Genomic DNA, 26,535 nt, shown 5'->3' with positions numbered 1-26,535 from the left:
TGCAGCAGCAGGTGTTGAAGATGCTGAAGATAAATCAAAGCATCCACTTGTTCAACGTAAAGGCCGTTTTAAGGTGATGTCTGAGAATGTTGATTCAGATAAGGTAAGCCAGTAAAACTTGTCTGACCTTTAATTCTTTGCTAGCATTGTCTAATGTAACGGTAATTTGATGTCTAACTACCACAGGCTTTTGCACCTATTTGCCCTCAAAAGGGTCAAAGCACACAGGTTAGTAGATATTACATTTTCACTCGTAGAATAAAACCTGTCATCTGTCATAAGCCATTCCATCTTGTCACAATTGAGAACCTAAATGTTGGGGTCCAATGATATTTCATGAATTATTTTTAATGAATTGGCTTCTGGAGGTTGGGATTTCTTTACACCACCATTGCATCACATCTTTTAATCACTATCAAGAAACTAACCTGAACCATTACTGTATCAAACATACCTTGCAAAAGCACTTACCACAAACTATTTTACACACTGCTTCTGATTGCTTCTTTGCCCCACTCTTTTGTTTTGGTGGTGCAGATGGAAGCAGCTACCGAAAGGGAGAAGCAGCTGATACAGGAGATTTGTGATCTGCACTGGAGGTGACTGCAATGCAAATGAAAAGTATCCTCAAGCTTCAAAACTTCCCATCTGAGACATTTTGCTTGACGCTGCAGGCTATCATGCACGCAGGACGAACTAAAAAGGCTAAGAGCAAGAAATGCTCAGGCCAATCCCTTGTGTCCTCAACACGACTGACCACCATTTCAGTTTGCTTCAGCAGCAGGAAACGATGGATGAGCAGAACTCCTCTTCCCACCCCAATGAGATTGAGGCTGAGAACTTGAGGTTTCGTCAAATGTACATACAAAGTCGTGCATCATGGTATATTCTAAGATTACCTTACTCGTCTAATGCATCCTTCACCCGCTGCCTTTTATGTTCATTCTCATGAATGTGTTTTTGGGGGAATAATAGTTTACTGAATCAGTTTTATTTATTAACCCAACGGTAAGAAGAAAGAGATCCACGCATAGAGGTCATAAATGACTGATTCATATTTCTACTGTAAAATAGTCCATTATAAATGCTTCCATTTTTTTTTTCTTATGCTTCTCCCAACAACTAATAATAGTACACAAAGATAGGTTTTGTATTAATTATCTCCCTTTTTTTATTATTAACTTTAATGTTTTTTCTTTTAATTAACTCGAAGTGTTTCAAGGAAATATAACTGTATGAGGAATCGTGAAAGGTGAGAAAAGGCTGCTTAAAAGAATAAAAAAGAAATCGCTTACGCTTACAGCTACAAAAAAAGGAAAGGAATTATATTCTCCTTTCATTTCTGAAACAGATAATGCACGACAAGCAACATCGTATTCTTTGGTCGATCTACAGTAGGGTGGAGTCGTTCAACCACCGCTACCTGGGACCAGATAGTTCCATTTCCTCGACCATGTCGGCCGAAGCTGCGTCATCGTTGCTGCCATCGTCGTCGTCGCCATTGACCGCGAAGAAGGCGTGGGTGTCAGGATGAGTGCCCGAGCTGGGGGCATCGGCTTGCATCACCGGCCGGTTCGAAGCCTCCCACTTGTCAGCGAGCCCGTCGCCCTCGAGCATCCGCACCACCTCCGACATCTTCGGGCGGTGGGACGGCAGGTTTTGGGTGCACAGGAGCGCCACCTGCACCATCTCCGCCACCTCTATCCGATCGTAGTTGCTGCCCAGATCCCGGTCCACCAGTGCATCGAGTCTTCTCTCTTGATACACCTTCCACACCTACGTACGAGACGAGACGTGTTGTTCATGCATGCATTACGTAGCAGCGATGGCGCAGAACACCGATAGGCATGAGGCGATGACATACCCAGTCCAGCATCGCACACTTGTGGTTCTGGTTCGGCCCCTTGCCGAACTCGAGCACGCGCCGGCCGGAGACGAGCTCGAGGAGGAGGACCCCGAAGCCGTAGACATCGGTCTTGTCGGAGGACTGCCCCGTCGAGAGGTACTCGGGGGCGATGTGGCCGACGGTGCCGCGGACGGCGGTAGTGACGTGGGAGTCGCCGTGGTCGAGCAGCTTCGCGAGGCCGAAGTCGCCCACGACGGCCTCGCAGCAGCCGTCGAGCAGCACGTTGGCGGCCTTCACGTCCCGGTGGAGGATCTTGGGGTCGCACTGCTCGTGCAGGTACAGGAGGCCCCTCGCCGCGCCCACCGCGATCCGCTTCCTCGTGCTCCAGTCCAGCGGAGGCTTACCTGAGGCAGACGATCACAAAGCACGCATCTTAATGCACGTCAACACCCTATTACAGATCGAGATCAGAGCACATGAACGGCCGCGGTAGCTCGCGGCGGTCAAACGGAGCGGAGACGAGGGCGGCTTACGCGAACCGAACTAACCGTACTCAGCTCTGTCGTACCCTGGACTGACTACTAAGCGACAAAACAGGACCCTCTAGTGGGACCCGGTTCCAGACCGAAAGTACAGAACAAGCCCCTGACCGCGAAGCCTTAGCAGGGAAAAGGAAACGGATCCTCTCCAATTTTATACTGCAGCGACACCTTCCAATGAGCACATTATAGCCGTCGGTTTAAGGGGCCCCACGTGATTGACGGGCAAATTTGTTCTTGCGTGCTTGCAGCAATTGGAGAGGATCGATCCTGAGGCTCGCGGAGGCCGATGGAAAAGCAGGGTACAGGGAGGAGCGTACCGCGAAGGCGGGCTGCGACGCTGCCATTGGGCATGAAGGGGTACACGAGGAGTCGCTCGCCGGCGGCAGCGCAGTAGCCGAGGAGGCGGAGTAGGTTGCGGTGGATGGCGAGGCTGATCATCTCCACTTCCGTGCGGAACTGCGCCTCGCCGTCGCCCGAGCCGACGGCGTCCGCCCGGAGCCGCTTCACCGCCACCACTGTGCCGTCAGCAAGCCGGCCCCTGTAGACGTGCCCGAACCCGCCCTTCCCAAGCACGTTTCGACAGCTGAAGTTCTCCGTCGCCGCCCGCAGCTCCCGCAGAGTGAACCGCCGCAGGTTCCCCAGCCCCCGCACCACCACCTCCTCCTCTTCCCTCTCTGTTCACGTATGCCCTCAACGTAAATTCTCCTGTAGGAGAAGAAGAACTCAATGATGATGCCACACTTACCACTCAGCCCGAGTCTCCATTGGTTCTTCTGCCGCTTTCGGCGGCAGAGGAAGAGAAACAGCGCGAGGAGGAGCAATAGCGACGAGCCGCCGACGCTGGCGCCCATCGCAATGGCTAGTTTCTTGGCCTTCGATCTCTCTGAAACACACGGGACAGCAAATTCCAGCTTAAAGGTCTAAACTTGCTGCACGTCTAAGAGATTGGTAAGATGATCAGGAGATGAATTAATTACTCTGATTTGGTGAATCCAAGAGGTAGGGAAGAGGGCTGGGGGTTGTTCGCGAGCACTCCTCCCTCCTCCGGCTTCCACATATCAGAGGATTCCCCACAATGCTGACAGATACAGAAAGTGATAAAGATGAATTAGAGACGAGTGTATGAATCGGAGAATATTTCCATTGGAGGAGAAGAGAAAGCTTACTTGAAAGTTCTGGTTGGGAACACAGGAACAGGCCCGCTGAGATTGTTGTAAGACAAGTCCCTGGAAACCAGTGAAACTTTGGTGAGTTCCAAGCTTCTAAACAGAACAGAAGACACAGCAAAATCCATTCTTTTGAGAGGAAACGGAGCGGAGTTACTTACAGGAAAGAGTCCTGTGGAATTCTTGACAGCGACTCGGGGACGACACCAGACAAGCTGTTGTTGTTTAGTCGCCTGTGGTGAGGATCGAGGAAGAAAGATTAGAACAACAATTCAAAGGAAACAAAGATGCATGCTTGGCTTGGACCGATGTTGGAGATCTCCTATTCTTTCGATGGTGTTAAGGATCAAGACTGGTGAAACAGCTCACAGATATCGAAGGCTATGGAGGCGGCCCAAGGATTCGGGGACGCTGCCGTTGAAGCGGTTGTTGGAGAGGTCCAAGGCCTGGAGCTTTGGAAGTAGTCCCAGCTCCGGTGGCAGCCCGCCTGATATGTTGTTGTTCTGCAACAATCTGAAGAAAGATGGAAGCAGAGTTACTCATGCAGAGGAAACAGGCATAGTGTTTTTGAGGATCGAGATGAGTAGTCTGTGAGTGTCGCTCACACTTGTTGGAGATTGGTGAGGTTCCCAATCCTCGCAGAGAGCCTTCCTGAGAGACTCTGGCTTGATGCTTCCCTACAGATGAGCACAAACGAAACCCAATATATGATCATCAGGAGGTCTCGATGTAGCTGAAGAAAGATCTTCCACAGGCAAGCACAGAAATGAAAGAGAGGAGGAGGTGGCGCGCTCACAGGCTAATAACATGATTCTCTGAGGAACAAGTGATCATCGCCCAGCTGCATGGATCAACAGAGTCTTCGTCCCAATTGTTCAGAACCTTATGCGGATCGTGCAATTCGCTTCTAATGGCTATCAGAGCCTCCACTGGAGAGCAAGCAAGCAGATCAATCCATGGGAAAACACACACAAGGATGGAAAGAGAAGATCCAAAAATAAGCACACACCTTCCATGTTTAGTGGCTCAAAGGAGAAGGAAACGTCGAAGGAGGAGAAGAATACGACAAGGAGATTTAAGTAGAAGCACTTGGAAGCCATCGGAGCAGCAGAGAGAATACACAGCAAAAGAGGTGGTGTTTGCTATATGTGACCAACTGGGGGAAGGGAGATGGAGGAAGGAGCATGATGGATGTGGCCTTCTGTCAGGAACCATGTCATCCCATCATGAAGAAGACCGATGATAGGAACAATGAGAGAGGGTGCTGATGAGGAAGAGGGGTCCATGATGGGGGCATGACATGGGCATAAAGCAGCAATGCATGGGGTGGGCTAATTTGGGTGTCAGAATCTGATGAAGCTCAGAAGCTTAGAGAGAGAGAGAGAGTGGGAGAGTCATGAACATGTAGCGAGCCCTCTTCCCAGAGCGACAACACTCATTGGGACAGAAGAAAAGGAGAAACAGAGAGAGAGAGAGACAACTGGTAAAGGAGAAAGAAGAGAGAGAGATGTCATCCATTGTTTATGCATTCTTTTCTCTGCTTTGGATAAAGGTGGTGGGAGGGGATTGGATTCGGCTGGTGTTGAGCTCCATCACTGCTGTTGCTTGCTCAAATGGACTCTGCCTCCTTGTGGGACTAAAACAGCAACTTTGCACAAAGTTGGAACTTGCGTAGATTTGAATCTTGGTTTCTTGAGCTGTCTCTATTCAGAGGTTTTGTCTCCCAAGTTTCAACCAGTGATCATATTTTCCTTCTAAAAGCTTGTGAGTTGTGCTTGGTGTTGGGACTAACAAAAAAGACGAAGATAAATTGCTGAAAGTTAAGATAAATGATGCAGTTTGCTTGCTTTTCTAGAATCTAATGCAGCTTTGCTATGAAGTTTTGCAGCTTACATCACCATCACCATTCCTGTGTTTGGCAGAAGGCCACCATCTCTCGTGCTCAACGATCAGTTTAATCTGCAAGATTGGAGCTGGACAGATTCTACTTGTCAATTGGCTACCGATGAGAGAGAGAGAGAGAGAGAGAGAGAGAGGTCCAGCTCTAAAGTCCTTGTACATGAAAGCATTGCATGGTTAACCTCAGAGGATTGGCAAGAGAAGGTGTTTGTGTGTTGATCCGCGCAAAGTGATTCGCCCACGATCGACTAATCGCATGCTTTTGTTGTCAAAAGTATCAGAAAGGCAAAGTGGAGGAGAACAAAGCTAAGGTGAAGAAGAAGGCCAAGCACCTTCCTCTTCACTTTGCCATCTCCCTTTGCTGCACCTGTAAAAGTTAAAGATAAGCATGACCTTGGAATCATCTCCTTTTTTTGGGTGCTAAAACATGCTACTTTTTCCAACTTGAGATCTCTCTTATCAACCACTCTTGATGTGGAAGACCCACGATAAATACTTGATGTATGTCTAAGGAAGAAGTCTTTGTTTACTTGTCTCTGCTTCTCACCATTTTCTTCTGTTGAGACTTTGTAGGTGCAGATAAAAGTTGGAACAGATCTTTGAACCATTAAAACTGGGAAGAATGGCTCTGAGAATGTAATGGTGATAGAAGTCTAGGAAGCAACATCTCTCAAGATTATGGAGAGAGGATCATAGGAACTAACATTGTTCTTTCTCAGTATATTTGCTACCAGTGCATCATGTCACATGAAACAGGTGATGAAGCCTATTGCAGGAAAGTTCAGCAATGGTTTTCTCCATCATAAGCACCAAAACCTCAGTCAACAAAGTAGCATTGCAGATGAACCCAAGTTTGTCCACAACTATGAACAAATGGAAACATCAGTGTAGATCCTCCAAGAACAATAGAATAATCACACTGATTAGAGGAGAGTGGCTTTGTCACTAATTGGAAATGTTGGTGGACAGCATTTCTTTCGCCACTGCCAAATCCTCTGCAAGCAAAAGAATGAAACAGCTCACAGGTGACAAGAGAATCTATGCCTAACAGGTGACTAAATCTTCTCAGCTTGTGTGGGTTGTGATGGTTGTGTTCATGTGAGAGGAGGATGAACTCTTCCAGCATGCATTCATGAGAGAGGAAGAAGTGGTGATGATGAAGGATTGGTGGCAAAATGCTGCTCTGCTTTTGGTGTCAATTCCATGTTGTGATAGAAAACAACACCTTCAAATATTATGTTTATGTCTTTTAATTATTAAATAATATATAAAAATATTAGTTATTTTTTAAAGATATCATTTGACTAAACCGATAAATCTAGTCCGATAAATCTTTAAAGATATCATTTAACTTAACAGATAAAAACTTAGATTGATTGTTTGATAGTAACCACAAATTGTGTTCATCAATTAGCCATTGCCAAAAAAATTTATATTAATTTCTATAAATCTTTAATAACTGTGATAGAATAATAATATAATGGTTGAAATTTTCTTCTCGGAAAACAGAGAAGATGATTAGCCGATAGATGGGGCCCACAAAGAATTGCGAGTGGATTCCGCTCGAATAGGGTCTCTGGTTGGTGAGTTAGAAGGACCGTGCCTCGTTCGTTACACCGGATCCGACTAAAGGATCGGGAAGTCTCCCGTCGTTCGCGGATTCCCTCTGCGCCCTATATAAAGGCCATGCTCGTTCTCGTTCCTCGCCGCGTCCGTCTCTTCGGCTCGTCGTCGGCCCTCGTATCGTCCGCTAGGGTTTCGCGCATCCTTCTTGTTCTCTTCATCGCCTCGGCCGTTTGATTTGCTGATCCTGTCGGCTTCGATTGCGTAAGCTTTTCCTCTACTCCATCTCTGTCTTATCATAAATATTATGCTTTGGTTTCTTGATATCATCACAAAATTTGCTTCGCCTGACGTTGTGTTGCCAAGCGCCCATCTTTTGTCTTTCGCCGTCTCTTTGTGCTCTGCTTTGAGGATATAACATTGGATTTATTTCGTGGGGTGCTTTCTGATGGTAGATAAGAGAATCGTTGGCCCCTGATATAATTTAGCCTGTGTGATTATCAAGTAATTGTTGGCCGTCATGTATCGCGTTGTGTCAGCTGTAGTTACTACTCTTATGTCTCAGGGTATGATCTGCTATTTCTAGTCGCGTTTCCTGTTTACTTTTGTGACTTTCTTTTTCCCTGATTTGATTTGCATTAAGGTGGATCTTTTTGTGTGTTGTTGTCTTGTAACCTTTATTTCTGTACAGATCTTTTTATTTCTGTTTTTTCCTCAATGAATTATCCTGTAATTTAGAGAATATGTTGTTTTAATATTTATGTTCTTATTTATTTCTCCCATTGATTTGTAATGTAGTCAACTTTCAGCCTTTCCTCTTCCAAAAAATGCAGCCTTTTCAGTTCTTCTTGTATCCTTTAACAGCTTTTTGTTCTAAGTTATGTTCTCATGGTAATAATTGCTCCTGTTTTTGCTCATGTTGTTAGAAAGCCGTATCCATTGTCTAAATTTCTTTGTGGGCCTTAGAAGAATGTCTCTTCTGCTTTGTTGACGAACTTGGTCTCTATGTTGTCCATAATCTTGAAGACAAGGTGGTTGTTAGGATTAACATGTTCTTCCATTGTTGTTTGCTGCAGGAGGTGCGAATGTTTTAATGGAATTTAAAGCTGGGAAGAAGCAGTCTAGTAGTAGTAGCTCATTACAGTACGAAGTTCCCCTTGACTACACTGTTGAAGACGTTCGACCACACGGCGGAATCAGGAAGTTTCAGTCTGCTACATACTCCAACGTAAGAACCAAATTCTAACTATGGTTATCTTCATTTAGAATGTGGATATTAGTTTTGTTGTATGCATATGGTGTATTGATTGTCAATTTTTATCAATTTTCAATCTTTTTCAGTGTGTGAGGAAGCCATCCTGAGAGTCCTTCCGATGCTGCTTTCTTCTGTAGAGTAGGATTTCCTGTGCTTCGTTTCTGCTTTTAGACAATCTCAGCCTACCGTCTCTCAAATACTCCTTTGACCTCCCACTCCCTTTTTCCTGTCACCACGCTCACCTGTTCTTGCTTGATTCGATGGCACTCTCACCGGTCGATTCTCCAAATTCTCTCCTAGCCTCACCGATCGGTTTTGAAGGATATGAGAAGCGCCTGGAGATCAGTTTCTCAGAGCCATCTATTTTTCTGGACCCCCATGGATGGGGGCTGCGTGCCCTTTCACGGCCACAGATTGACTCCATTCTGGATCTGGCACGATGTACCATTGTTTCTCAGCTCTCGAACAATGTCTTCGATTCATATGTTCTCTCTGAGTCAAGCCTGTTTATTTACCCCTATAAGTTAATCCTCAAAACTTGCGGGACTACAAAGCTCCTTCTGTCCATCCCTAGAATTCTTGAACTTGCCGCAGAGCTTTCGCTATCTATTCTGTCTGCAAGGTACTCCCGTGGGACCTTTATTTTTCCTGGTGCACAGCAGTCTCCCCACCGGAGCTTCTCCGAGGAAGTCGTTGTGCTCAATCAGTTCTTTGGTAACCTCAAGTCAAGTGGTAATGCGTATGTGCTTGGTGGTTCAACAAATGCAAATCGCAAATGGCATATATACTATGCTACTGAGAAACCTGAGCTGCCGATGGTGACACTCGAGATGTGCATGACCGGATTGAACACTGATCGGGCGTTAATATTCTATAAGAATTCAGCAGAATGCCATAGTTCTTCCGCCAAGAAGATGACTGAGATATCTGGGATCTCTAATATTATTCCTGAGATGGAGATATGCGACTTTGAGTTCGAGCCCTGTGGCTATTCCATGAATGGGATTCATGGCCCGGCTCTCTCTACTATCCATGTGACACCTGAGAAGGGTTTCAGCTATGCCAGTTATGAAGCAATGGGGTTTAATTCTCTCACCTTGGTGTATCAGGACTTAGTTGAGAAGGTCCTTAGGTGCTTTGGCCCTTCAGAGTTCTCTGTTGCAGTTACTATCTTAGGTGACCGTGGACTAGCAGGCACTTGGGCTGAGAAGATACATCTTGATGGTTACACCTGCAAAGATAGAGTGGATCAAGAGCTACCAGGTGGTGGGCTGTCGATATACCAGATGTTTGCTGCTTCTGCTGTGACTGCGGTGTCACCAAGATCCACCCTGCCTTACTGGGAAGGCAAATATGTGGATAGGACTGCGAAAGATCATGCTAAAGGATGATGCTTTTAAAGTGAAAAGGTGATGGAGAAATAAGAAGAGTTTATGAGAGGACGATATTATTTGTAAAGTTGGCCATGCTTTAAGGGGTTCTAGTGTTTTGTGTTTCCTTTTAGCTTGTTTGGTCAAGAAGATGGCGAAAGCATAGGTATTTGCCTACACAATGATCTGAGTCTTTGCCTTGCATTGAAGTAATATGTATGTGTAGGAACACTAGTGTCAAGCATAAGCTCTAGGTGGCTTGCTGTGTCTGCCACAATGAGCAGCATTTTCATAGACTGAATATTTGTTCTGGTGTTGTTTCGTCATCCAGAAGTTTGCAACTTGCATTAGATTGTGCCTTGGGTAACTGCAACTTGAATGACAATGCCACATGCAGTGACTTCTGATTGATGAATTGTTCAAGTACTATTTCGGGGTATGGAAATCAATATGCTACTTTAATCATGTTGTGGGCAATTCTTTGGACACACAAATCGTGAAGAAGTCTGGTTTTTATAGGAATCAGATGTCAGAAAATGGTTGTGTTTGCTGATGCTCGTTGTCTATAATGCTACTTGATGCTTGGTTATTCTGGGGAATACAATGTTAATCTTTTCTGTTCTTTGCCGGCTGTTATAGTTTCACCTAAGCTGTTCTGCAGTTCATTGCTTCAGTTTTTGTGAGTCAAGATAAACAAACTTTTCAACTTATGGAAGGGTTATACGAGTCTTCTGTGCTATGTGGTTCATATCAAATCATATTACATGGGTTCGGTGAGCCACTCAATGATACCCAGTGGATTATTTTGCTTATCAAGTCTTCCATCTTTGTATTGTTTTGTTACCATGGAATTACTGCTGTAAGGTGACACACTAGTGCCGGAAAGCATTTTTTGAAGGTTATTTTGAACAATCTAAAAGCAGCATCAATCAGGTGACATATTTTTATTCTTCTTGTTGGTCATCACATAAAAAGTATTGCTTAAGAAGAAGAATAGCTTTTATTTATGTGATCCTTTAGTTGACTGAGTTCCAATTTGTTCAGGAAGAGGTTTGTTTACCATTATTATATAGAATTTGTTTTAAAGCTTATTCAGAATTTTTTCTAGATGTAATTATGGTTATAATTGGAGTGATTATAATTGTTAATAGTATTAAAAATCATTTAGTGATGCCGCTGCTGCTGATTGTTTCATTTTTTGTGGGTGCTTGTGATGTAAAATTCTTATTCATGATGGATAAATATCTAGAAATCCTACTTTAACATGAGTAGGCAAGTCTTTAGCATTCCTTGTTGATAAAGAGTATTACTTGAGTAGCTTTCTTCTTTGTTCTGGTCCAGCTTCTAAAGCAAAAAGTTTTCAATGAAATTAGCTACACTGTAGGAGGTATATATTCCTATTCTCTTGTTTGCTTGCATTAAATAAGACATCCCATCCCATGTTATAATAGATCATGCTGGCACACAGTTAAACTTTCTGAATCTTTGTTATTATGAATACTTTCCTGTATTGCTTGCATGTTTTTCTGGGTTAATAATGCTTATTCCACTGAGATGGAAATTAATCTTTTAAATTTTTTTTTTCTATTTTTGTGGAAGCTGTAACTCACATATATAGTTTGCTTTTCTTGTCTCAAATACATATATAGTTTGCTTTTCTTGTCTCAAATTGGATGATTAGAGGTCCCAGTTCCACAATATTCATGCACATGTTGCATAAGATGCATTGCAAACACTGAAGTTCCAAATTATTTCTTTGTTGCTATAACTGATTATGTCAACCTATTAAACACTACTTAAGGTATAGTTTATTTTGGGTTCATTTTATAGCAGGATGGGTTAATATTTTGGTCTCCAAGTAGAAAATTATTATTTAATGCCAGCAATTAATGATGACATTTTGACATCTTTAAGCTGGATGGCTCTTCAGCAAAGAGATTCTAATGAGAAAAAAGTGATAGCAAGCTTAGCTTCTTGATGGTGGTGGTTAACAAAGTAAATCATTGTGACAAAGCCTGTGATAGTAAACTTTTGGTGAATTCTTAGAGTATACTTTATTACTTTCCAAGGCTAAATTGGTTTTCAATGGGGTGGTGGCTACATCTGTAAGAACTTCCCTTCTAAAGAATGTCTCTTCAAATCTGTGTTGAGATTGGTATCTATGCTTTTTAGAAGAGACACTTGTGGCATGATAAAGAGCTGCAAGTTTGAAAATGAGCACCTTTGATGTTGTTAGATATGATGGGAATGTAAGGCCAACATTTTCATGATAGAATACAAGAGCATGAACTGGTATTTGAACAGTTAGCTTCAGATACAATAATGCATCCATGATGCATGATGCTCATCATCATCCCATTTTGAGATCTACACCCAAGTTGCATAGACAAGGGGGAATTACAACCCCTTGCATATTATTTTGAAGAGAGAACTTAGCATATGATTATTATTTGCTTAGCTATGCTATGAAACTTGACAAAATCATTCTGTGCCTACCTAGATTGATGTCATCCAAGGCAAGGGAAAAGAGAAACCTGAAACTATTGTGAATGAGCAATGGTTTGCAGCACCACTGTTGCTGATTCATTTCATCAATCTGCCTCTTGAAACACTCACACTGTGGCACCTGCTAGTGCTACAGAAGAGAGAACATATGACAGTAGAACATGGATCATTCTTCTTCTTGAATGGCCCACAATTGCTCTCATATTTCCTTTGAGGGCTACAATGTCAATTGGATAGCTTATTTAATGGCCACAATGCAACTAGGGGATGCCTATACTTGTATGCAAGTGAATTCAAACCCATTTTGTGCAGCAGAGTAAGTCTCACACTGCACTGATTTCCATCCACATAGCTCTTGCAACTTTTTTCTAGCAAACAGTGGGCAGACATTACAATAGCAGCTGCTGTCACTACTGCCATGGTGAACAGTGTCTTAAAGTCTGTACTTACTGCACACACCTCATGCATTCAAAGGGTAAGAGGAAACACCCAATTAATTGCATTGCAGACTAAACCATGCCATTTTTCTGAGACCATTTGCAGTAGTAGAGCAAATGGCTAGAGAGATTGATCAACATAGAGAAGGCAGTTCCCAGAGGACTGCTGCTTTCTGCTCTATCCCCAAGGGCTAAAGCCCACAGCTCACAAGAAAGAGAGCAGAAGCAGAGAAGAGAAGTTTGTCCAGTAGCCCCCTACTACAAATGTGGCAGCTGACACGAGGGTGGTTTGGGTGACAAAAGATGCAAACACAGGATGAGCCTAAGAGAGAGAGAGAGAGAGAGATTGGTGTCCCCTTTCACCACCTTGTGGTGTGCTTGAGATACACATGGATAACATAGGCAGCAATGTGGGTCTAAAATATTTTTGCTAATGTTAGCCAACCAGAGCATCCAATCAACAAGGGACAAAGAGAAAGAAACCAAACAAAACATCCCACAATACAAAAGGGGAGAAGATGTGGGAAAGGAGGGGGTGGCATGATGACCATGATGCTGCCAAGCGAGACAACCCAGGCCAACCATCCACTGTCCCATCCCCTTCATTCCACCACCACCACCACCACCACCAGTAACAGCAGCAGCAGCAGCAGCAAAGGAGAAGACAATGTTACAGGATTTGGCAACGGAAACAAGAGGCGATTACAGAACCAAATGTTGGTAATGTGAGCAAGAGTAGCCAAAAGAAACAAAGAAGAAGAAGAAGAAGAAGAAGAAAGAAGAGTGATTGAGCCGCTTATGCCAATATCACAGAACCCATGAACGAACTCACGAACCTCAAAACAGGGGAGCATTGCCCGCACTTCGGGCATCCTCACCTTCGTCTTCATCTGCACTGTCGTGAGACCTCCCCTCACCCGTCCACCGCACGATGGCTGCCCTGGCGGCCACTTGCACCATTTCCATCTCTTTCCTTCCTCCTCAGTTGGCAGACCAACGAATCCTCTAACGAAGCACTGCTGCTTTGCTTAGCTTAGCTTTCTTCCGGCCACTTTCTTCCTTCTCCTTCACCTTCACCCTCCTCTCTATAAGAAGATACGACAGAAGAGAAGAGAGGTGTTAGAGCAAGCACTAAATCCATGTACCGTTCGTTTTGCACTGCCTCGGGTGCTCACCATGCCGGCGCTTTAATAATAATGCCTTTGCCTCGTCCTCTCCTTCCGCCCAGAAAGAAAAGAGTGTCTGAGGAAGACAACAACTCGCTCTCATCTCTCCTCCACTTTCTCTTCCTACTTTATATACATACAAAACCCAGCACAACACGCCCGACCCTGTTACAGTTCAACTCTCGAAATGACTATAAAGCCCTCGACCTTCTTAAGACATGACTCGAGATCGAGGGGCAGTTTGGGAACTCCGGACTGAAGGAGACGTACTTCCCCCGGCTTTCACGTATGTCTCCCACCTCCCCCCTCTCTCTCTCTCTCTCTCTCTCTCTCGTTCGCTCGCTCGCTCGCTGCCGCAGCGGCAGCCAAAGCCCACCTACTCGCTCACTGAGCTTTCAGAGGAATGGAAATGCGATGGGCGGCTTATCCATCCATCAGCTCTCCTTTTCGCCATTCAAGACGCGGTAGAGCGAGCAGTTATTGGCCTCATTTATTTCCGCTGCACTCCTTCCCTGGCTGCCTGATGCATCGTAGAAGCGTTCAACGTTATCGATCAGAGCACAGCAGTAGAGAGAGAGAGAGAGAGGTGGTGTAGCTGCAGCTGCAGCTGCCTACGCCCACCCATGTGCGTGTGGGCAGGCGACCACAAGGCAACAAGACGACCACGAGATCTCCACCCGCGGGGACCACCGGCGCGACGTGGGGGAATGGCGAGACGACCACCCCCCCCCTCCCTCAGATATGGCGAGCCTTTGGTGTGCAACGGAAGCACGGGCACGCCATGGTCGGACCACCCTCCCGCGTACTAAATTACTGCAGCGGTCTCGGTGAGTACCCTCGTAGTAAAACTATTCCCCTAAGGAAAAGAAAGAAGTGGCTGATGGAGCTTGGAATCGAGCTTCGAGGAAAGGGAGGAAGAGAGCAGCAGCAGGACGCCATTGTCTTCTACAAGGAAATGAGATGGCTACGTGGAGGACCAGACATGGAATGTCTGGAGATACAGCCAAGCTTGCCAATTCTGTCATATACACTAATCATCAGCTTCGAGATAAATATAACAAAGCCGAAGGGAGAGAGAGAGAGAGAGAGAGAGAGAGAGAGAGATTTGAATGGCGATCGACCTTTATGGTTTTGGGCAGATCTGACGGTGTCTGAGCTCCGTCGCTTTCCATGAGATCTCTTGAGATCTACTTCCTCTGTTAAACCTGTTTCTTCCTTTCTCTCCGAGCAATCATACTGCACGCATGCAGGCAGAGTTACTCAGTCCCTGAGACGAGAAGCTAATGGAGCTGTTATCGCAGCTAAGTGGTACTCATTAGCATCCCCAAACCTTACATTCTTCTTCTTCTTCTTCTTCTTCTTCTTCTCATTGTCCTTCGTCCTTTCCACCTTCTCTCGTTCATGGAAGAAGCCCATCATTCACTGGTCCTTGCAGAGAAGTAAACCGGCCAAAACAACCAGAGAAATTTACCCTGCATGCATCATCGAGGGATTCGTTGTCGAGGGGGGTTGAGATCACACAGCGTTGCTGGTCCTCCGCGGTCCCACTCTTCTTGTCCTTGTTCTTTGACCGCTTTGACCGCTCACCTTCGTGTGTACGCCTACTTCCTGAGGAGCAGTCGGATGAGGAGGAAGAGGTGGCCATGGTTAGTGCCTTCCACGTGCTGTCCAAGGTTGGGGATGCATGAATCGATGAACTGTTGGCTACAGGCAGGCGACCTGCTGTTGCTCCATCTCTCCACTTGCAGTGCGGTGCAGCGGGAGGAGGGGGGGGAGCCCGCTGATCCCAGCTCCGAGGCTTGACTCCCATGTCGGTTTCTGGCCACAGCCTGCTTGGTGCTGCTCGGATTAATCCTAGAAGAATGTTACCTAGGAGTTCTTGGCCATCAAAAACCACAAGTATGGCAAGATCAAGGCATTTTCATGAATCATTTGCAGAACCAGTAGACATCAATCATAGTTTCTGTAGTCACTGGTGCATTCATACAACTCGACATATACCAGAAACTAATACAAAAATACTTTATTAACTTGGATTAATAGTTCTCACCAACAACAGCGGAGAAAGTGACAAGACATTATTTGCCGTTGGAAGAGGAAACAGTAGTACATGGTGGAGCAGAGGTCAGCCATTTTGGGGAGCTAAGGCAAAGGAAGAGAGGAACGATGAGCAATAATGGAGCTGAGGACGAGAGAGAGAGAGAGAGAGAGAGAGAGAGAGAGAGCTTATCTAACACTAGTACTCCCCATTACAGCACCTAATATTAAAAGGATGCTCCATCCAGACATGAGATTTGCTGATAGATCTGTTCTTCAAACCAAAAAAGAAAAGAGAGAGAGAGAGAGAGAGAGAGAGAGAGCTTATCTAACACTAGTACTCCCCATTACAGCACCTAATATTAAAAGGATGCTCCATCAAGACATGAGATTTGCTGATAGATCTGTTCTTCAAACCAAAAAAAGAAAAGAGAGAGAGAGAGAGAGAGAGAGAGAGAGAGAGAGAGGGATCTGATGGCAGATCCTTGTCCAGCTCCTGACAAAATTTTGTCAAGATCCTGAGGGGAAAGGCCATTCAACCCTAAACTAACCATCACTGTCATCGAAGTAAGCAGACCATAATTGAAGCCATCAGTGACTGTATCTTTCTCTCCATCTTCTTCCCCCTACTTTTTCGATTAATAATGGCATTATAACATCACTTTGTGGGAGACGCGCCGTTCCCATTGAATAACATCTCCATTCATGCCTTTCCCTCTCTCTCTTCGGTCACTGCCCTACTCAAATATACTAACCAAGCAGTGTGTGCTTTAGACTTGCATTCCTTCTCGGACTGGAGCATCTGCTAACTCGGTTGCTTGGATTCCTTGCCGCCCATTGTTGAGTGCACGTGAAGCAGTGGCAAGAGATGCGTTTGGTTCTTCTTTATGCCCCTTTGCCGAGCTTGGAATCCTCGGGCACTTGGCTTGATGTGTTGGCTCGAGAAGAGGAGGACGGGCTGATGGCTGCTCTGCTCATGTTGCAGCCATGAGCCATGGCTTCTCCTTCTACATCAGCACACGTTATCTGAGGGGCAAACTGTTGGGAGATCTCAAATTGCCCACACGAATCTTTGGGAGTGTTTGGATGTGGGACAGCTCGTGCCATTTCATCAGGTCGTTATTTGGATTGGTGGCTTCCTTCCATCCCATGCACGTGGGACAAGGAATGAAAAGGAGAGGAGAATGTGGAGTAAAAGCTGCAACCAGAGGACCTGCTTCCTCTCTTTATTCATTCCTTTTCCTTCTCTTCTTTCTTTGTCATGGCAGCCCAGTGCCTGCAAGCAGACAGTCTTGTAGGGTTCATGGTTTCTGTGCTATGGCACACCCACGACTGTACTCTGATTCCTTGGATCATTGCTTTGCGCACATGATTGGCTCCTTTGTTGGTTGTTGAATGTTGAACACTGTGATGACAGGAGTTCAACAAGAACTCCAATTTGTGTTGTCTTCTCTAATGAGGAGGTCAGGAACTAAAAGCACTGTAATCACACAACCATACCAAATTTCTAAGCAGACTGGATCGCTACTCTCCACTGACACACACCACTCATCAACGAACCAGTGGAGATTCATTGGAGGGCAGAGATAGGTTCAGATTGAGACCTTTTGAAATGAAAAAGGAGAACCAACTTTTTTGTCTATTAGTTCAGCATAGATTGTCATTTAGCACTTGTTTCATGCAAGTGTAGCTCCTTTCTTGAGTATCTGAGCGAAGAAGAAGCCAATGGTTGTACAGAATACATGATAAACCAGGGGAATGTCTTCTAACTTTTTGAATGACGATGCCATCTTTTCCTTTCATCTCTCGCTCTCTCTCTCTCTCTCTCTCTCTCTCTCTGATTTGAATCTGAAAGAAACATGGAACATTTTTTGGTGATTCTTGAAACTAAAATTAAGCAAGCACAGTTCTAAAAAGAGGGTGCCAAAATCTGTATATGATTTTGCTGCTACTTGATTTGTTGCAGCAATGCCTGAACATCATCATCATCAACTACTTGCCTTGGGAAATCTCTTAATCATGACATTGATCTCCAGAGTTGATGGATACTGATAGATGACATTAGAGTTGAAAGACATGGAGATCTTATCTCCAGAGTTGATGGATACTGCTCCCATGAAGACAAGGACACACGTCTAAGAAGACAAGGAATCCTTGTGCAGTCATCATTCTCCTACTTGCATGGCTGATTGAGATGAGACAAGACCCAACTTGTAGAAATCATCCAAGAAACTAGCTTGGAGTTTTCATCTTGTCCCCTCTCTCATCTCATCAGCTGCCTGCTCCATTCTTTACTAAGGTCCCTTTTGGATCGATTCACTGGTAATGAAACATGTCTGCAATAAAGGAAGCCTGCTGTGTGTATAACTTCACCTATTTGGCCAACAGGTCTCGAACGAGGAAATGACATTTACTCAAGCAGATGGCGTAGAATGGATTCTATCTTATGTTTATGTTTAATGATTCCATACCTTTATTTATACTAGTTTTAGTTCTTGAAAACTAGTTAACTAATAATTGGGATAAAAGAAACATAAAAATGATAAGTGGATTACTTTAAATTCTTTGAAAATAATCTACAAAAACTATTTTTAAAGATTTTAAAGTTGTTCATTTATTATTTTTATTTTTTTTAATTTTTCTAACTGATTTTTAAGATCTAAAACTAATATAAATAAAGGCTCCCTCTAAGTTTATAGAATTATAAAAATATTTTTCACTATAAGAAATTAATTTCTCTAATAATTTTGTTAGTATTTTCTTGATTTTGTTTTCATTATGTTAATTGGTATTAGAGCAAAAATAATTAAGGTAGAACGAAAATAAAATCAAAGAACTATTATTAAAAGGGATCATAACAAAATGACAAAAGACAAGAAGAGATATCAACTCTTTATAATGGAAAAGACTTTTACTTGAAGATATATATTTTTTTCATTTCATATACTTAGAAGAGTCTTTATTTATATTAATTTTAGATATTAAAAATTAATTAATTAGTGATATGAGATAAAATATATATATATATATATATATATATATATATATATATATATATATATATATATATATAAAATGACAAGGGAATTTCTTATGCTGGTTTCACATTATCTGATGCAAGTGATATTTGCCACGCTTATGGAGAAACAAGTAGTTGATGAAGAGATCCTGAGAGGAAGGATAGAGTAGAACCAAAGATTGAAAGAACTGCACAACGAATCCACGATGAGTTATCATCCTCTCTAGCCATTCACACTGGAGCAAGAAAATCTAATCTCCCCATCGTCGCCCGTCTTGACGCCGATGGTGGAGAGCTTCACGAATGACTCCGCCCAGCTCATGAAGAAGGCATCCTGGCTCTCGGAAAAGGCCTTCACTGTGCTCCTTGTTCTGGCATCGGTGACCAGGACCGAGTCCGAATGGAGAAGACCCCTGTTGGCCAGCAGATTGATGTAGTACTGGTTATCAAACAAAGAGGGAGTCGAGGGATCGTTGTCGACCATGGTGGTGGCGCTTGCACCGGCCCGGCATGTCTCGGCGAGCTGCTTTGCGTAGCCTTTCTCCAGAGAAGTGTCGACGGGCACCATGGTTCCATTGGAACTCTGCTTGAACCGCTCGCTGAACGCGTCGCAGTGAGATGAACCGACGGTATGAGCACCTTGGACGGCAAAGGAGATCATTCGGTGAGATTGGATGAGCTTACAAAAGGCATTGGAAGTTAGTATTAGCTATGAGGATTACCTGAAAGGACTACAAGGTCATCCACGGACAATCCTTTGGAGGTGAAGCGTTGAGCCAACTCGTCGACAGAGAAGCTCGTGTCCACCATGTTTGGCCTGACATTTGATGCTGATGAAACCAATCCATCTCTTCTTCCCAGTGGAACCTCAACCGAAGGACCTCCTGTCTATCAAAATTCAACAATTTGCCTTGAGTCATCAGTCAGTGAGTGGTAATTGTATCAGAAACTTGCAAAGACTAAAAGAAGCATGATATGTTGCACAAATATGATGGGTCAAAACTAGTTCATTGCCAACCTATGTTATCTGATGACGAAGAGCATGTGCCTATTTTTGAAGCAGCATCATAGCAAAGTACAAAGAGTATTAGGAAATTACAATTTGTATATACTTGATTACCCAAATAGATTATCTTCTCCACTAATATGGCAGCATCCTTCAGCTTCAGCTGTTACATGAATTTGGTTCTTCACATAAAGACAATCTTAAAAAGTGTACTTTTGAATGGTCAATTAAGTGTCCTTTTGAATCAGGACAAAATTAAATCTTCAGGTGTCAAATACCTATATCCCTGTGAACATGATATAGAGCCTTAAAATTGTTGACAATATGATCAAATTCTTCGAGAGTTTGCTCAGTTAGCTACAAATAGTTTTGATCTTCCTGCTCTATGCAACTGCTAAAAGGAATGACACAAATGGTTCTGAGGTCACTAGCAGGCAATTTACTCTGTTACGACCTACAATTCGTTAAACTTGTTGATTTAAAAGGCTATGCTAACATTTAATTCAGCCTTTTTTCACCTTAGAACGCCCATGATAATGCAGTGAAAAATGCACAGCCAATATCTGAGCTGAGTATTAATCTTGTTGATAGGTCAAGGTAAGATTAAAGCATATCCAATTCCAAGAACTCGATGATTCGAAATATTGCATTAGATTTAGTGGAATAAGATGCTTATGTGTTCAATGAGATTGCATCAATTGGTTAATTCAAATTGCCATCAAATTTCAAGGTGTTCATTAGATACAAGTCATTGATTCATATGGAGACTCTAATGCAAAAAAAGGTTTTTAAAGCAACATTGATTGCTATTAACTGAAAGATTTTTGAAACTCTACAATTTCCAAACGAAGATTTAAGATAATGTACACTTTTTTGTTTATAATCATAACATATGATCTATGTGTATTAGAACAAGGACAAACTATTCATGTATCGATTCATCAAAAGTCGATCAACGTCATTTTGGAATGTAATTTGATCATTTAGAATCATGAAAGTTCATCATTCTAAACTTACCAGTTCCACAGCATCCCTTGCAGCAAGAACCAGGATGTCAGCACAAGACACAGTTCCAGGGCACAGGACTTCAAGCAATTCCTTTGCTGAATCTACCACGTAGAATCCACCGAGCGACTTGTTTGCGGGATCGCTCCTCTCGGTCCCTTTCCCTTGTATCAGCACAGAAGCATCACATCCCTGTAACGAGAAACAATTCTTATAAGATATGTAACAGACATTCAGGGCTACTCTGTTCTCCAAGCAGCAGTCTTAAGACCAGAATTGTAACGGAACAGTATGGGGTGACATTGTTAGAACCTCAATTAAGCAGTCATGGAAGAGGAGGCGAAGGAGTTTGCCTGGAATGGTGGAGTCAAGCGCAGAAGCCGACTCCACGGTGTTCCTTACAAGCCGTTCTACATTTGGACATGAGAACAAGTAGAAATCTGAAGAGAGTTGTGATGCCGATGGAGTTGACAAGAGAAACACTGCAATAAAGATGAATGGTATGAGCTTGAAGCTAGAGAGAAGGATGGTTTGGTGCAGTTTAGGGTCCATCAAAGAGGTTTAGGAGTTCACCATTGGCTGTATGAGAGAGGGTGAGGGAGCAGGGCTGGTACTTGAAATGGTGTGTATGTTTAATGTGCAGAGAAAGTAGGCAGGATAAGACGAGTGTCTTAAAGACAGCATTAAGTTGGTGACAGATAGGAGAACATAAATGGAATCCATCCGTCAACCACAGTGTGCTCCACTTGATCGTATGTAGCTCAGAAACAGGTTTTATTAGCTTGAATTCAATGCCAAAGTAGCTCTCCAGCTAAACCACAGCTGTCCATCGAAGGCTGCAACTTTGCTGGTTGAGAAGGGACCAAATCCACACTGCAAGAGTTAAACTGGACATTGAAAATAGGTTAGATTCTGAACCAATCATTAAAATGATAATCAGCTCAAGAAACTTATCTTTGACGCAGCGGTAAAGATTCCTGCTCAGCACAGTGAACACTAGTTATGAAGTGAGGCAACATTTTCTGATCTTCTTTTGGCTGGAACCCATAATGTTTCTTCTTGCCATTTAGTATATCTACTGGTTGAGAATGTTTGACAAAGCTGAGTACTTAACCAAAGTACAGCACCACCAAAGACCATTTATCGTGGGAGAGCTATGGCCTACGAATCTGACACCCTTAATTCAATGTCATGGTAAAGGTATTAACAGGCTTCCCTTGTAAGTCTTCCACCAGTCTGTCATAGACACAACTGTATTTTACCAAGCTCAACTCAGGCTTCCAATACATAGCACAATAATGCACCCATTTGACCGGCTTCAATGCAACTGCAGTTCTTGAGTGTTGCAGAATTATCTCAGAAGTCAGCAAACCTCCATCTGCTGCTTGCCTTTAGTTCAGCTGCAAAGAAACAAAACCTGAAATGTTTGGGCTGCAGAGTGAATATGTAAAGAAAAGGCTCGACAGCTGCAACTTGTGCCCACTGGCTACAGTGTGTAAATGGGTCATTCTTCATTGAGATGGAAGCCCTGTCCATGCTGCTTACATAACTTCGTTGACCTGCTTCTGAGATGCATTGGTGAAATTGTATACAGTCACTAGTTCAGGTAACCACATCAACCTGGCTGCTAAAAGACTGCACACAAAGCCATTGATGTGCCCTGACAGGTAATTAAAGCTAGGCCTGATGCATTTTTCAGTTCTCGTAGGATATACTGGCATCATAATTCTCGGTGTAGCTTTGGAACAAGATATGGATTTCTTTTCACTGCGATATGAGGTCACTTGGGTTGAAGTGGATGCACACTGTGGGCACATCAAGTTCCTGCACAAAGATTGAAGACATTAAAGCTTCAACTACCTCTATTTATTTGCACAACTAACTAGCCAAGGTTTGACTCCATACATCTGTATCACAGCTAGCCGTATAGGTTTAATTTTGGCATGCTTATGCACATTTGGGCATAGAAAATGATACATGCTCATGCACATAAATTTAGAAGCATTGCAGTATCATAAATGCTAAACCAGCTCATACCTTCCACTGCAATTGGAGCTTTTTGTTGCGATAACTGTGGGGAACTTTTATTTGGTGGTCTCTTGGTAACCTCTTGCCATAGTCAAGCAAAACTTTTGTGGAGCGACTGGTTATCACCCACTACAAACAGTGAGTTCGGTCACCTGGTTTGCAACAGTAATGTACAAGTTAAGCACTGCAGAATTCTCAATCATAAAGAAGAAAACACATGTGAAGGTTGAAGCATCTAGCTAAGTATAATAAGTACCCAACGGCAAACCTGCCAAGTGATTGGAAGCACTGGTGGAACCACAGGTTGGTATATTTGACCAGATCCATTGCCACCTCCAAGTTTATGGCGGGTCAACAAACAAAATCAAGAACAAGATTAGCAATAAGCTCGCTCTATTTTGAAATCTGATAGGTGAGGAAGCCTAGTGCTGTTTTCATTAATCAGGTACTTCAAAAAACTGCAAGGATACAAGATGGAGGAACAGAATCATTAATCCAAGCATCGAAAAGGTTTGCAAAACTGGGAGGAGAAGCTTTATCTGATACCCATACACAGGTTATAGGGTTTAATTGAGATCAATAAAGGATAAAATTTGCTGAAGAATTCAAAGGAAAAAATGGAATAGAAGATTTCAAGCATGAAGATGTCATAGGTATCAATGGGAAATATTATCACTGATATGCTAATAGCAACAACAACAATAATAAAACTGTAAGTCTCAATTATCTTGGGTCGGCTACATGGATTTTTTATCGTCATTCAGATATGTAAAAAGTCATATGTTTAATTAAATTTAGAGATTATAATTGATACTCTATCATACACAAAATGAGCAACATGAATATCACACAGGAGTAGGATAATACATTTGAACGATTTCAGTTTATATAATACACTTCTTAGCAACTAACAAAAGAGGCTAGCACTAAGAAGAAGGTTCAGATGCTGCAGAAGGGGCTATCAGGATTTGCATAAGAGGAAGTCATCCTGGTGTTAACATAACATTAAAAAATTTTCCAGTATATGCATACATCATCCATGCACGTTAGCTCAATGGTTTTATTGCTCTTTGCCTCTCACTTCAGTTGTCCTGAACTAATGCCCATAAAAGCATCTGATTTATGTACTCATCAGTGTCTTTCTCGTCCCATGAAATAAATTAGCATCCCAGCCTCATCTCTATGAGAAAGTTTAGTCATATATTTTATATTGTGGAGGTGCAGAGGTAGATCAGTTTTTGCTTTCACTTGAGCTGTCCATTCTTCAAAATCCTGTATGGGTGCAAGAATTTTGTAAATGAGTTAAGCTGTTTTCCATATAAGATTGGTCATTTATAATTTTGATGAGCAATATAAAGTTGAAGTTGACAGGAGATTCAATTTTCTGGTGAGGAATCATAATCACATTGACTTTGATTGTGAGAAGAGGAACTATTTTCATGGAGCAAAGGCATTCATAATAATGAAGCAATCAGATATAGTTAACTTGAGCTGAGCAAGATAAAAATTATTTAAAATAAATGGATTGACCAAATTAAGATTCTCTTGCCCAGCCAAGTTTCTGAGGGACCTTAAGCCAATGAATTGACCGAACATCTCAATAAACCAAACGACTTTTCCTTTGCCCATAGAGTACAGGCAAAACAATGCTGATCCCCGTGCATTCCAATATTTTGGGGATAATACCGACAATCTGAAGTTAAAAAGCTATGGGATATGTTGGCTAAGCACGGACATATATCTAGGGCATTGGCCACAGTCAAGCAAGCTCAACTGCAAAAGTTTAGCTATGGTGTGCTTTGGCTCAGCACAAGTGTATGTTCAGGGTATGTGGGTAGCTTGCTCGAGTTCAACTGGAAAAGTTCATATTTGGCTGTCATCCAGTCAAATGAGCAGTTCTAGATTCATGATCAACCCTCAACTTTTGTATGTGTATCATCTACTATTTCACAAGCTATCTTAACATGCTGCCTTAATTTGACTAGTCACCGTACGGGTTTTACTACAAGGCTTAGCAACTCATGATGAGCTCAGCTCTTTTAAAGCACAAGTTCTCAAGCCTTTTCAAATCAAATCCCATATTGTCATGGATCTTAAGATCCACTTTGGTTAGCAATGATGGAAAGTCTACATAAAGTAACAGTCTCCCGTACCATCTAAAAAACCAAACACAAAGAAAGAAAAGGCGAAGAATTATAAACTTACACTCTTCACAACATCGTGGAAACACTCGATGTACCAAATACATGGTTTATCCTCTAAAGGCCTCCATAACACATTTATTTTGCTTCCTTCTGAAGGGTCAAGCACACCTGAGACAGTCCCGAAGCATTTCATCACAATGTGCTCGTACAGAATTACATAAAGGATGAAGAAAGAAGCTCAGATATTAACATGATTCAACAGAAATATTCAACATTACACAAAATCTACCAAGGATAGAACAAACCAAGAAAGAACACACTAAAATTTGTCATAATGAAGCAACAAAAGAAAGAGTATCAATCACCTAGTTCAAATTTGTGCATGCCATGTCATCAGATTCAATTTATGTGCTCATGGAGGAAGGACCAGAAGAAGCCAGTAACCCCTGCTACGAACATTTTCTTGCTTTGTCGATTAAATCCTGCAGGTGAAAATGGTGAGCATTTAATTTATTTCCAAATTTAGTGGAACTTGTTGTCAGAATCTATCAATATTTTATGACCAAAGGCAGACTTAAAGCAATGTATAGGTACAAGATACAGTATTTCACCCTTCATTTGCAATTACATTTTGTATTGAAATCCTATTGAGATGACAAGACAGCTTTATAATGACAATGGATGTAGTTGTCTCATATGATTGGTATCCTTATCATCCGAGTTCTAAAGATGACCAACTGAGACTTTCCTACGCAGAGATAACTTTACATCCTCTTTAACGGGAGTCAACTTTACATTCCCAGTGCTACTTTGACCCAGGTTGCAAGCAACTGCATATCGCCGAACACTCTTCATGCGCCCACATGCCTATAACATCCCCACACCATTAATCCGTTCGATACTGCCCATGACTGGGCTTTTCTCTTCCTAGCTCCATATAATCAATATACCACAAATTCTTACACGTCTAAGCAAGAGAGAGAAGTACCGTGCGGAGTTCGCGGCAGATCTCCTCGAGCCGATTGCACGGATTCGCCTGCAGATCAAAGGGATAAAAATCCAAATCCAGAACAAACAACAAGACGAGTTAATCGATCTTGATCTTTAGGGTTTTGCTCTGGTAGGAACGCCGGGACTCCTGATCGTGCTGGTGCTGGACGAGGTCGCGGCTCGCCTTGCTCAAGGCCTTCATCGCGTCCTCCATCGCCGTTCCGTTATCTCTCTGCTCCTTTTTCTTTTCGGTGCTTCTCCCGCCTCTTTCCTGATTTTGAAATTATTACGTTCCCTTTTTCTCTTAATTTCAATATTATTTTTTAATATTATTAAATTGGAAAGATAATAAAATAACTTGATTTTAATGATCGATAATTTCATATAATCATTTTATGAATTAACTACTCATTTTAATTCAGTAGTTTTATTTTCTTGTTCATATTGTTGTTGTTGTTGTTATTATTATATCATTAATTTATTAAAAAATAGATCAAATGCTTCACCGATCACTGACTGTGACAAACAACGTGATCCACTCGTATGACGTCCCCAAG

At 42.8% G+C, this 26,535-nt stretch overlaps 3 protein-coding genes and 3 long non-coding RNA genes across 6 annotated transcripts; 2 read left to right on the top strand and 4 right to left on the bottom strand.

Moving 5' to 3' along the window:
* The first annotated feature begins 2 nt into the window (after positions 1–2).
* Positions 3–810, top strand: LOC135634154 (uncharacterized). Its single transcript, XR_010495248.1, has 4 exons — positions 3–103; positions 187–228; positions 538–599; positions 675–810. It is a non-coding gene; the product is annotated as an uncharacterized LOC135634154 (long non-coding RNA).
* Positions 811–1,304: 494 nt separating this feature from the next.
* On the bottom strand, positions 1,305–4,999 carry LOC135632631 (probable LRR receptor-like serine/threonine-protein kinase At4g30520). Its single transcript, XM_065141262.1, has 11 exons — positions 4,564–4,999; positions 4,351–4,483; positions 4,160–4,231; positions 3,924–4,067; positions 3,716–3,787; positions 3,555–3,614; positions 3,366–3,466; positions 3,134–3,271; positions 2,706–3,062; positions 1,865–2,250; positions 1,305–1,776 (listed from the first exon to the last, which is right to left on the bottom strand). Exons 1-11 carry the CDS (start codon positions 4,652–4,654, stop codon positions 1,420–1,422), a joined length of 1,911 nt encoding a protein of 636 aa, XP_064997334.1. The 5' UTR covers positions 4,655–4,999; the 3' UTR covers positions 1,305–1,419.
* Positions 5,000–7,165: 2,166 nt separating this feature from the next.
* On the top strand, positions 7,166–10,050 carry LOC103976912 (S-adenosylmethionine decarboxylase proenzyme). Its single transcript, XM_009392263.3, has 3 exons — positions 7,166–7,280; positions 8,093–8,244; positions 8,358–10,050. Exon 3 carries the CDS (start codon positions 8,532–8,534, stop codon positions 9,660–9,662), a length of 1,131 nt encoding a protein of 376 aa, XP_009390538.2. The 5' UTR covers positions 7,166–7,280; positions 8,093–8,244; positions 8,358–8,531; the 3' UTR covers positions 9,663–10,050.
* Positions 10,051–12,994: 2,944 nt separating this feature from the next.
* LOC108952298 (uncharacterized) lies at positions 12,995–14,466 on the bottom strand. Its single transcript, XR_001977075.2, has 2 exons — positions 13,759–14,466; positions 12,995–13,668 (listed from the first exon to the last, which is right to left on the bottom strand). It is a non-coding gene; the product is annotated as an uncharacterized LOC108952298 (long non-coding RNA).
* A 4,406-nt stretch (positions 14,467–18,872) lies between these two features.
* Positions 18,873–21,493, bottom strand: LOC135633621 (peroxidase 46-like). The gene is made up of 4 exons (XM_065143302.1): positions 21,129–21,493; positions 20,829–21,008; positions 19,528–19,693; positions 18,873–19,444 (listed from the first exon to the last, which is right to left on the bottom strand). Exons 1-4 carry the CDS (start codon positions 21,366–21,368, stop codon positions 19,029–19,031), a joined length of 1,002 nt encoding a protein of 333 aa, XP_064999374.1. The 5' UTR covers positions 21,369–21,493; the 3' UTR covers positions 18,873–19,028.
* Positions 21,494–22,870: 1,377 nt separating this feature from the next.
* LOC108952289 (uncharacterized) lies at positions 22,871–26,223 on the bottom strand. Its single transcript, XR_010495014.1, has 4 exons — positions 25,977–26,223; positions 25,354–25,470; positions 25,050–25,156; positions 22,871–23,302 (listed from the first exon to the last, which is right to left on the bottom strand). It is a non-coding gene; the product is annotated as an uncharacterized LOC108952289 (long non-coding RNA).
* Positions 26,224–26,535: the final 312 nt, after the last annotated feature.

Source organism: Musa acuminata, chromosome BXJ3-3, assembly GCF_036884655.1.
Source record: "Musa acuminata AAA Group cultivar baxijiao chromosome BXJ3-3, Cavendish_Baxijiao_AAA, whole genome shotgun sequence".
Lineage (NCBI taxonomy): Eukaryota > Viridiplantae > Streptophyta > Magnoliopsida > Zingiberales > Musaceae > Musa > Musa acuminata.
This window is presented reverse-complemented; position numbering and strand designations above follow the sequence as displayed.